This window comes from Hydra viridissima, unplaced genomic scaffold (assembly GCF_058129835.1).
Source record: "Hydra viridissima isolate aposymbiotic clone 2 unplaced genomic scaffold, HvirCarnegie_v1 scaffold_3, whole genome shotgun sequence".
Classification (NCBI taxonomy): Eukaryota; Metazoa; Cnidaria; class Hydrozoa; order Anthoathecata; family Hydridae; genus Hydra; species Hydra viridissima.
Genome location: NW_028324302.1, coordinates 6,040,869 through 6,051,771, shown reverse-complemented (window position 1 = coordinate 6,051,771; position 10,903 = coordinate 6,040,869). Strand labels below are relative to the sequence as shown.

Genomic DNA, 10,903 nt, shown 5'->3' with positions numbered 1-10,903 from the left:
GTCTGCAAAACTTATGTGTCTGACGAGAAATTCTAAAAAATTTTTTCCAACCATTCAGGTATCCACTTAACATGTTTTTGCACCACCTATTACACCTTCCATATTCATACTTAGCAATTTCCTTTTTCATTTTTCTAAACGATTTCATCGTTGAATTAATAAACTTAAGTACATTTCTATCATATGATTGAGTAATTCATAATAACGTAAATTTTTTTCTTTTTTTTTTGGTGAGGTTTATAAAATAATATCAAACAAGAAACTTGAGAGTTTAAACCCACCGTTGATGTTAACCTTCGTAGAAATTAAAAATAATAATCATTTTTAATTGTACAATATTTATCTTTATACATGTTTATTTTTAAGAATATGATTGTTTTTCTCTACGTTTATGAGGGGTGAAGTTCATCACATTTAATAGGGCAAGTTTTTCTCATTTAAGCTTGTGTTGAAATTCGAGTAACTTCGTTGGTGTCATATAAATAAAAACATACGTATTTACGCGAGAATTTCCTCGCGTAGTTCACGAAGAAAAATAGTTGGTAAAGTCTTTGCATATGAGTTTGGTTTTTAACAAAACAAAGCTATATGATTCCGTAAGAAAAAAAAGTGTCACCTAACATTCTTTATTTTTTATTTCAACTCTTTCAGATTTTTCGCGTAATTGCTATTCAATAAAAACCGTTTAACTTATTTTCATAACATGTTTTAAATAACAAATTTAAACAAGAATGTAAAATTGTCATTCCAAAAACTTCGCTGTTTTAAACGCGGAGTTTATTTTTTATTAAACCTTTAAAAAAATTTCGCTTTATCTTGAAAGACTGATGAAGAAGTTTGAACTATTCGGTATTGATCGTGAAAAAACAGAAAAACAAACGCCAATTCTTAGTTATAGTTTTTATGTATATTAATTTTTTGATTGTTTAAAAATCAAAGGTGTGTGTAATTAAGGAATTTGTGATTTTCTTTTAAAAATAACGAAGATATTTCGAAACTTTTTTTAATCTCGAAGATATTTTCGTAATATGATAATTTTTACATTTTCACAAAATGTGTTGGGCGAGAAAAATTTTTATAAAATTGACTCCAGCCTGCTGGTCGAGCTCTTACAAACACCCCTTAGAAGACAGTTAATTCTATTTATCTTTTTCCAAACCTATTAATAAAATTTTACAGGAAAAAAAATGTTTAGTTGCAATAGTAAGTAATGACGCATGCGTACTAATCCCAAATTCAAAACAAAGGTGTCTAATAATACTAATCTTCAAGTTCTTTTATCTTTCTTATAGCAACAAGTGGTTTTATTTCAGTTTAAAATTTTAAAGAACTAAAAAAGTTTAAGAAAAGCATGGAGCGGCCTCTCGTTTTTTTATCTCGGACTGAAACCGTTTGTTCTTCCCATCGTCTGAATAGCCAACTACTTTCTGACGAGGAAAATAAGGAAATTTATGGGAAATGTAATAATAAATATGGGCATGGCCACAACTACCAGATTCAGGTAAAAATGATTTCTCCCAGTTGATTTCAAATTTATTTTGTATAGTGTAACTAAAAGTTCAATTTTCTTTCTAGATCACTGTTTATGGACCTATAAACGAGAAAACGGGTATGGTTATCAATCTTAACAAACTAAAGGACTACATGAAAATATGTATAGTAGATGTTCTTGATCATAAGAACCTTGATATGGATGTACCTTGGTTCAAAGATAAGGTAACTTCAGCTGAAAATCTTGCACTATTTGCATGGAATAGTATGATATCTGTCATGGATGAGCCAGAACTTTTGTATGAAGTCAGTGTTAAAGAAACAGATAAAAATGTTGCTTTTTATAGAGGTGGAAAAAGTAATAAATAGTTATATATATATATATATATATATATATATATATATATATATATATATATATATATATATATATATATATATCAGACACATTTACAGATAATAATTATATAACTATTTAATAGAATATTAAAAGTTATATATATATCAGACACATTTACAGATAATAATTATATAACTATTTAATAGAATATTAAAAGCTTTATATCTTTTTTTTATATATACATATATTTCAAATAATTTCTCTTTTTATGTGTGTGTGTGTGTGTGTTATATATATATATATATATATATATATATATATATATATATATATATATATATATATATATATATATATATATATATATATATATATATATATATATATATATATATATATATATATATGTATATACATACATATATAATTAAATACATATAAAATGTTATATTATCTTTTGTTTCAGTAATAATTTATATCTTGGTGAAATGCAAAATTAGTTTAGGTAAGTTTAACACAGATAAAATATGCAAGCCTTTAAGGAGACACTTCTAGCTATGGTAGAACAATCACAGTTTTCAGAAAATAGGATCAAAGTCCTTGAATCAGCTCTTCGATCATCAAAACAGCATTTGGAAGCTGTACTAAATGAAAAGGAAGGTTTGATGAAAAAAATTGAAATGGTTGAAATGCAAATTATTAATGCAGATCGACAACGTGGTGAAATAGTTGATAAGTTAAAAACTCTTGAAATTCAAATTGACCGCAGTGAGTTGCATCGGCGAGTGCTGGAAGAAAAAGAGGTGGAATCAGATAACATAATTACCAAGATGGAAAATAAGTTGCGCTCTGCTCAAACAAAATATCAAGAAAATAGTTTACGCCTAAATGAGGCTAAGCAGAGACTTGATGAACTTAGTTCTGAATATTGCAATCTTCTTAAAACACGAGCTTATTATGAAGAAAAGAGTACTGATTTAAAAAAAGAGGTTTTTAAAAGCACTTCAAAAATGATTTGCCTTGAAAGGGCAAATGAGGAGTTCTCTAAAAAAGAGTCAAGTAGTGAAGATCAAATTAAGTATTTAGAGGATAATTACCGACAAATGAATGAAAAGCAAGAAGCTAATATGTTAAATGCATTGAGGTTACAAAGATTGATTGATTCTACAAAAGGTAAAAGTTGATTTAAATTTTATAATATAAATTTTTTTACGCAATATAAAATTAAATGAATTGTTTTGAGCTTCTATAAGAGTTATTTATATAAAAAACTTAGAAGTTATTTCTCAAAAACTCTATGTAAAGTAAAGTGCATTTCTTCTAGATAAAATAGAATCTTTGCAAATACAGACGAAATCCAAAGAAATGGAACTGCGTAATGCAGTTTATGCTGGCAAAAAAGACTAAAAATGCTTGTTTTATTTCATGTTGACAAAATTTTTGACACTGAATTATGGAACATTTCTTTTTGGTGGATGGCCTTTAAGAAAAGAATCATTACACATATATTTTAACTGCATTGTGTTTGCAGACTGGTGAACTTTGACATAACAGTATAGTTTATATATACAAACTAATGATCTCAATTTTAACAGAACAGTATTTATGTATGAAGGTGCAGTAATATATGTGTGTATGTATATATCTGTAAATGTATTATATATATGTGTATATACACATATACACACAGACACATATATGCATTTACATATGTATATGGTGTTCAATAAATGAGTGGGGTACAATAAAAGAGCCAAAAAAAAGTTTTCTTTCATAAAAAAATAACAAAAAAAATGCTTCAGTCTTACTTATTTACCATTGTTAAATAATATCAGACAACTGAAACAATGTATAGAGTATTAAAAAACAGAAGGTATAAATTGTAAAATATTTTTAAAGTTTTAGATTTTAGTGATTTTAGTATTTAATTGACTATTAATTGCTTAATGACTTCTGTACATATTATAGGCACACTATTTACAAGGCTTGTTAACAGGTTTACTGGCAATTCATTCCAACCGCTGAGGAGAAGTTTTTCTGCCCAATAAAGACCATAGGTTTCTATTGGGTTTAAATAGATTGTTAGCCATTAGTCATTTAATTATGCTGTATACTTGTGATCGTAGTTGAAAGTAGTAATTGTATGCAAAAGTAAGCAAAAAACTCTTCTATACTAGTTATAGATTGATTAACTAAGATATTTTAATACACATGCTGGTCCTTAATTCTACACATCTGGTGTACTTTTCTAACTTTGTGTGCACTAATCAACCTCAACCATTAATCTTTTTGTCACTTGACTGTTGCCTTGCAAGTCTGAGGATTAAAATCTTCAATTTTTTTCACTGTATACTCTTATCTAACAGACCTTTTAGTTTTACCAGTTGATATTTCTTCACCAATTTTGTAATGGTATTGCTGTTGAAAACATTTCCAAATATTTCTGTGAGACTCTCCATAGTCATACTCTTCTGGTCAGACTCTCCTTAGTCAGTAGCTTCGATAATTCTTCAAATATCTGTCAGTCAACTGTTTTCTCTAATACTAAATGTTGCCAATTTTAAGAGATTTGTCAAAGATTTTGATAATATAAATGTTAGTTAACATATAGACATACATCTTCTGCCATTTAATATTCACTGCCACATAAAATGGTTTTTTGTTCAACTTGATTATGCATTTTAACTTCAATACTAGTTTTAAAGAAAAAAAATTTTAGTATGGCATTTTTTGCACCCCACTGTGTGTGTGTGGGTGTGTGTGTGTGGGTGCACACACACACAAAGTATATGTATATATTTTATGTTAATATTTAACACTTTATCAACTGCTTGAGATGAGATATTTAACAATTTTAGTTTTACCAGTAAGTTTGGAGTTGTAGAGATGAGTTTTATCAATAGTCATGGAGAAAATTGCAAAACATTTTAAAACTGAAAGTCTTGTTCGTTGTGAATTTGAAGAGAATCACCGAAAAAAATATTCTTTACAGGTAACCCCTAACTAGACAAAGAAAAAAAACATTTCTACTCTTCAATTTATCTTTTTCAACTTGGGTTTAATAATCGGTTAATGTAATCAAAAGTTATTTTTAGGCGGAACTTTCACTCGTGGTTTGTTTTGAAAATAATTAAAATTGAAACCTTCACTCTTATAAATTTAAACTTTAGTTCCTACGAAATTTGTAGTGAAAGATAATAAATCTATCGAAGCATATTGAAATCTTTCAAAAACTTTTAGATACTTTCAAATCTTTTAAAACTTATCCTACATTCGATATTTCATTCTTAGATACACAGGATTTTACTTGCAGTTGGCACCCCTTTTTAAGTTTCTCGTTTTCCACTTTTTAGTTTAGTAATTATGTTTTTCTCAATCAAAAAAAAAAAAAAAAAAAAAAGAAGATTCTCGAGCTGCCATTTACAGCGGATTAAAAGCAATAAGTTTATTGAGATTAAGTTTTTGTTCCGTTAAAAAGAAAATTCATAATTGCCATCAAATGCACATCCTCTACACCCTATTTTTTATTGTTAAAATCACATCTAAGATTTTGTTCTAAAGAAACAGACTTTGTGAGTGCCAAATTAAAAGCCAGCGTTTTGAAAATAAAAAATGTTAAAAATAGACCAAAAAAAAAAAAATTGAAAACCATCTGCCATTAAAAGATATTTTTTACAAAAAAATTGACGAGTGCGAGTTTAAATTTAAATATCTTCTGACACTGTCTCAATAATGTCGCTTTTCTTGAGCGATTTTAATTTAATTAGTTCTTCAAACGTATTTTATATTTTATAAAAAAATGCACTAGAAGGTACAACTAATACAGCTCTATACAGTTAATAAAAAAAAAAGTTACAGATTTAATACGATACGATTCAAAAGATTTGACGTAAAATGTTTACTTATTCATGGTCTTGCATGATTTAAAAAATCTAAAATGAAAAAACTTTACTGTCAAATTCGATAACGATTCCAATATTTAAAAAAATTGGTTTTTTAAAAATGTGAAAGCTATGAATACCAGCTAGAGTTATCACTCCCTTTTCTTTTACACGCTATTCTTCACGTACAGTTGTTGCAACATGCGATCATACGCGTCTTGTTTTCTTCCATACAAAAAAAAAAAAAAAAAAAAAAAAAAAAAAATAGAATTAGGAAATATTTTTGATTCACTTAAATTAACACGTTTACTAGTAATTGGGAGCCATCGCGGCATTTAATGAAAGTAAAAGTTATTGCTTTTTGTAAAAACATAAAAATGTATAAAAACACAATTATTTTTCATAGTAAGACCTATTTTTTTTTTTTCGAAATGAGAGATTTTTTTTTTTAATCATTTCATGTTTTTCTAATTACATTTAAATCGTACTTGCGTAGAAGATTTTAAATGGTGTTGAAGAGAAGGTGATCAAAATCCTAAATTTATTGATTGGTTTCTCCTCTTCATGACTTTCATTCATTGTAACTTTGCTTTTGCATGCTCTTCAAAGGTTTTTCCTAGACTGCTTCCTAAATAATCATTAAGCTATGGATTAAAAAGAACTGTGTCATTTTTTAATCGATATTTTTAAAAAAATTTAAGTATTGAATATATTTTTGGGAAACGTAACAGAACACATAACAAAGACAATCTGTTTATCATAGATTTTTTGTAAAAAAAAAAGCTGTTTGAGTACCTGGGCTCTATAGACCAGTTTCTACTAAAAAATTATGTAACTTAGTTATTGATAAATTAGTTAATTATTTATATAAAAATTATTAAAAAAGCTCACAAAGATTAACATAATTATAAACCCAAAAAGTTGCTGGGTCATTTTTGGGTAGTAAAATTATTAACTACTCACACAAATCAACCAATCAATTTTCAACTGCTCTATTTCATTCTGGTAAATCTCCGTTACTTTTATCACACTCTTTATGCTTTTTATTTTCTTCATCACCTTACTCTTTTCTGAACGTAATTTTTATAATTTTATAAAAATTTAATAATGAACAATTTCTAGAGATACTATACATAACAGTACTCTATGACTATTGAAACTTGCTTGACATTATTAGTAAAAATTTAAAATTCATTATCAAGTGCAGTTCATCTTATTTATTGTGGTTGAAAGCAGAGCTCATTAGTTAATTTCCGCAAACAAAAAAATTTTGTATTATTTTCACATATTGAATATGTTTGATATTGGTATTTTAGTGAATAATATTGATACTTTAATGCACATCAGTGTGCAACATTCTGAAAAAATTGTTACATCTAGTAAGAGTAATTACCCATTAATATGATTACTTACGATAAGCCACAAATCTTTTTTAAGATTATGAAGACTAAATTAAAAGAATAAAATATTACAAAATACTTCTTAATTCGTGGTTTATAAATTTTAAAAGAAGTTTGAGCCGAACGATTAAACATTGCAAAAGCAGTAAAAGTTCTTTTTGGAAACGCATCTAAACACACTGACGAACATTTACTTTGTAATAAGAATGTATCGGCAACTTCATGTTGTCTAAATAACCAAAAACAACCAAAAGTATTTACTTTTTCAGGATCTGAATAACGTTTGAACATTAAAAAACCAAAGTAATATTGAAATGCAAATGTGAATGCAAGTGTGCCTTACATCCAAAAGATTGTTAATGATCTCGAATAATACCAAAGTCGGTAAACTGGTCAGCACCGCTAACCACACTACCTTAAGGGTTTGTGTCAATTATAAGAGGGTTTGGAGGGAGGAGGGGACAGTTGAAAATTTGAATGCATGTCTACTTTAAAAATCTCTTATCATTTTTTTTTCAAAAACGTTGTTTTAATATTGTAACATTTTAATATTTTTTTTATAAATTAAAATTTTTTAAAACTATTTATTTTAATGCTCCTTAAGAATAAAAAACCAAAATGTTGATGACCTAAAATGCAGGAAGTAGTTGCTGGGTGCTTTTATTTACTATAGAATGTATTATTATGACGTAATCTCAATATAGTCGATGTGTACAAATTTCAAAATACCAAAGTAAAACTGCTATAAGAATCAGCTTATTTCTTATTTCATAAACAAAACAGGATTACAAAATTTTATTTTCTTGTACACATTCTTTAGATTGCTTGACACGCTGATTCATATCGTAAAATTAGATCAAGCCGTTTTAGGAAGATTTATATCGATTGTGTTCAGTTGATCTTTAAATTGAATTACAAGTTGAATTTTTGCGTGCATAATCTTGCTTTGATAGTTACCCTCTTTCTCCATTAAGAAAAGCAGAACATTAGAACGAAGATAATTAGAAATGGTTTAAGATTGGTTTATTGAGTTTTTAACTCCGTTAAAAAGCATCAGTCAGGCTCCCTGTGGTTCAGCAAATCGTTGGTGAAAAACTGTTCTGCACCAGATCTCACAAGGTAAAAAACTTAGGAAAATATCGCTTTATAAATAAATTTTAAGATTTGAATTTAACCGAATGTTTGACACCGAAAGTGTTAAGCCGGTTAAACATTTTTCTTTTTTTTTTTTTGCTTACGTTATTTGATGTGTTTCGTTTATGTTCGAAGTATTATTTACAAAAACAAGACGCTTAATAAAACATTTATCATAAAAACGGCATTGTTAGTTGAGTATATCGATGGCTAACAGCTCTTTTACCTAAAACAAAATTTTGTGAATTTTACTGGAGGAAAAAAACGTTGTTAGATAATCCATAGTTAGTGCTTCTTTTTTTCTTTTTTTTTTTAGTAATAAGTAAAATACATAAGTAAAATTAGCATAAGTAAAATGCATAAGTAAAATGTTTATCTAACTTTAGCATACATTAAAAACAGCGTTAGCTTTCGAAAAATGTCTGAAACTGAATTTTCCCAAAAACGTTGGTGACCATATTTTGGCTATTAACTATTGCGACGTATTCCCGGATAAAAATAGTGTAACGCATAAGCGCTTCAACTGAGCTTATTATATTTGCATTTACATTTGTTTTAAACTTAAGAGTTCATTTTCATAGTTGTAATACATAAGTGCGAAGATGTCAAAGTATGAGTCATCAGTAGCAAAAAAATTGTCAATATTTATGAAAGGAAATAATCGAACCGAATAATTCCGTGAAATTCAAACAAAGCATTTAATTTTGAAAAGCTTTCAAAACAATCTCGTCTTGGTGCTTCCTTGTTATGATCAATAACAAGAAACGATAAACTATGTGTAAGCATAAAACTTCATTTATGCCGAATTTGGCACGTAAGCATTTCAAAAGAAAAAAATGCTTTCATTCCGTTTGGATATATTTTATTAATGAATTCTACTTACTTAATACTGGTTTGTAACTTGACTAATAAGGTTTTAATATTAAAGTCGCGTTCATTTCTTAATTTTCTATTCAATATTCTAGAGTTAAGCAATTCTCAAACAAACAACATCTAAATTTCTCCGCAAAAACTGTAATAAAATAATCCAATAACAACTCATAGATAAAAGTGGAGAAGTCGCTGCACAGTTGTTTAATAGCTACAAAGAATAATCTCGTCCTAATCACCGTGATCATCTGTAGGGCAGGTTTATTATGGTTTAAATAATCAGATTAACTGTATCGTTTTAGGCTAAAAATGTCAGTGACATCTTTTGAATATGGCAGCGATTCAGCTACGAATCAGTACAATCCTTTATATTCCAAATCTCTTTTTAAAACAAAAAAAAAAAGATTTATCGAAAGTGGAAAGTTCAGTAAGTAAAAAGAGTCTTCATTAATCTTTGTTCCGATTTTAAAAAGAGTAAAAATTGTAAATTAAAGGAAAAAAAAGAAATGAGTTTTGGAAAAAAATAATTTACTTTGATGTGTTTTTTGTTAGGCCTTTCAAAAGCTTTTACGTCTCGTTCATTTTTAACAAAGTCGTTAAGAAGAAGCTACAGCGAAGAAGCTACCAAAATATGCACTCGTCGCGACAGCGGCTGTTATTCAATCAGCACAGACGGAGAATCATCCGTGACAAGTACTCAAGAAGCCTTAGATTCATTAGAATTCAGGTTCGTTATTAGATAACTATATTTCTAACTGTATTCAAGAAAGTTTTATCATATAAGAATGTTATATATATATATATATATATATATATATATATATATATATATATATATATATATAGTAAAAAAAGTTGTTAACTAATGTTTTTAGAAATATTCTGAATATCGAGGTAAAAACAAAGGTCAAAAAGCGTACAAAAAGTTTAAACACGATTTATCGTGCAAAAAACAACGTGTGCCGACAAACAATTAGCAAACTACGTCGTTTAAATTTAAACAACAATAATAACAATAGTGACAGTGGTTTTTATGAGAGCAAAAAACTGCTCTGCCGAGAAAACAGTGACCTTGTAGAAGGGGTAAAATGCAAAAGGAGTAAAACGAAAAAAATAACAAAGAAACCATATTATCTGTTTAATCGTAAAAGTAAAGCAGAAGAAAACGCTTCTCTTTTAAAAAACGAAACAGAAAACGATGAAAACGAACTTATGATACCGCCTCGATGTATCGACGATATCCAGTAGGTCCCTTTAAGTATTCCACTCAAGTATAGTATGTAACAAGTCACTGTGCTATAATCAACCGGAATTTACTTTTCATGATCAAGAAACAGAGACTATGAGGAAACTAATGCTTTCAGCATAAAAAGTATTATTTTAAGTCAAATACAATAGACGAAAGGTATTGTACACTGGCGAAAACTAACACTTACTGCCATAAAGTAATATTCAGCCTCTAGAAAACGATACAAAAAAACATCATTTAGCAACAAGTTAAAGATTAGATATAAAGATAAAGCGACAATTAAAGGAAAAATTGCTACAAAAATTTCGTTCAATTAGTGAATGAAAGAGAAAATTTTCATGTGAACTTAATATTCATAAAATAATATATGCATTTATTAAATTGTAATCGTTATAATATTTTTTTAAAAATTTATATCTTCAATATTGTTCTATCCCTAAAATGTGTATATTTTTAAAGTAAAGTCGATTAAATTAAAGAATTCAACTCAATAAATTGAAATGAATGTGATTATCGCTATAGCATAAATCTTATCAAC

General features: G+C 27.7%; 3 protein-coding genes and 2 long non-coding RNA genes across 7 annotated transcripts; 3 read left to right on the top strand and 2 right to left on the bottom strand.

Annotated features, from left to right (window-relative positions):
- The first annotated feature begins 1,242 nt into the window (after positions 1–1,242).
- On the top strand, positions 1,243–1,865 carry LOC145202023 (6-pyruvoyl tetrahydrobiopterin synthase-like). Its single transcript, XM_080074897.2, has 2 exons — positions 1,243–1,501; positions 1,576–1,865. The coding sequence occupies exons 1-2, from the start codon at positions 1,352–1,354 to the stop codon at positions 1,858–1,860; spliced, it is 435 nt and encodes a 144-aa protein (XP_079931023.2). The 5' UTR covers positions 1,243–1,351; the 3' UTR covers positions 1,861–1,865.
- Positions 1,866–2,256: 391 nt separating this feature from the next.
- Positions 2,257–4,764, top strand: LOC149890740 (uncharacterized). Its single transcript, XM_090082122.1, has 2 exons — positions 2,257–3,004; positions 3,156–4,764. Exons 1-2 carry the CDS (start codon positions 2,359–2,361, stop codon positions 3,236–3,238), a joined length of 729 nt encoding a protein of 242 aa, XP_089938248.1. The 5' UTR covers positions 2,257–2,358; the 3' UTR covers positions 3,239–4,764.
- On the bottom strand, positions 4,357–6,881 carry LOC149890739 (uncharacterized). The gene is made up of 4 exons (XR_016450790.1): positions 6,676–6,881; positions 6,201–6,340; positions 5,853–5,937; positions 4,357–5,763 (listed from the first exon to the last, which is right to left on the bottom strand). It is a non-coding gene; the product is annotated as an uncharacterized LOC149890739 (long non-coding RNA).
- A 958-nt stretch (positions 6,882–7,839) lies between these two features.
- On the top strand, positions 7,840–10,866 carry LOC149890737 (uncharacterized). Of its 3 annotated transcripts, none has more exons than XM_090082423.1 (4): positions 7,840–8,231; positions 9,419–9,543; positions 9,669–9,843; positions 9,992–10,866. In XM_090082423.1, exons 2-4 carry the CDS (start codon positions 9,426–9,428, stop codon positions 10,362–10,364), a joined length of 666 nt encoding a protein of 221 aa, XP_089938549.1. In that variant the 5' UTR covers positions 7,840–8,231; positions 9,419–9,425; the 3' UTR covers positions 10,365–10,866. The 3 variants fall into 3 exon arrangements, with proteins under 3 accessions (XP_089938549.1, XP_089938552.1, XP_089938551.1); XM_090082426.1 differs by lacking the exon at positions 7,840–8,231 and adding an exon at positions 8,507–8,530; XM_090082425.1 differs by lacking the exon at positions 7,840–8,231 and adding an exon at positions 9,039–9,138.
- On the bottom strand, positions 7,906–8,915 carry LOC149890738 (uncharacterized). Its single transcript, XR_016450898.1, has 2 exons — positions 8,638–8,915; positions 7,906–8,472 (listed from the first exon to the last, which is right to left on the bottom strand). It is a non-coding gene; the product is annotated as an uncharacterized LOC149890738 (long non-coding RNA).
- Positions 10,867–10,903: the final 37 nt, after the last annotated feature.

What these genes read in the sequence shown, in the direction of transcription:
- LOC145202023 (XM_080074897.2), top strand. Translation starts at nt 1,352, where the DNA reads ATGGAGCGGCCTCTCGTTTTTTTATCTCGGACTGAAACCGTTTGTTCT. An exon ending in GCCACAACTACCAGATTCAG is followed by an intron (nt 1,502 to 1,575) that starts GTAAAAATGATT and finishes TTTTCTTTCTAG; the next exon opens with ATCACTGTTTATGGACCTAT.
- LOC149890740 (XM_090082122.1), top strand. Translation starts at nt 2,359, where the DNA reads ATGCAAGCCTTTAAGGAGACACTTCTAGCTATGGTAGAACAATCACAG. An exon ending in ATTGATTGATTCTACAAAAG is followed by an intron (nt 3,005 to 3,155) that starts GTAAAAGTTGAT and finishes CATTTCTTCTAG; the next exon opens with ATAAAATAGAATCTTTGCAA.
- LOC149890737 (XM_090082423.1), top strand. Translation starts at nt 9,426, where the DNA reads ATGTCAGTGACATCTTTTGAATATGGCAGCGATTCAGCTACGAATCAG. An exon ending in TATCGAAAGTGGAAAGTTCA is followed by an intron (nt 9,544 to 9,668) that starts GTAAGTAAAAAG and finishes GTTTTTTGTTAG; the next exon opens with GCCTTTCAAAAGCTTTTACG. An exon ending in TTAGATTCATTAGAATTCAG is followed by an intron (nt 9,844 to 9,991) that starts GTTCGTTATTAG and finishes TAATGTTTTTAG; the next exon opens with AAATATTCTGAATATCGAGG.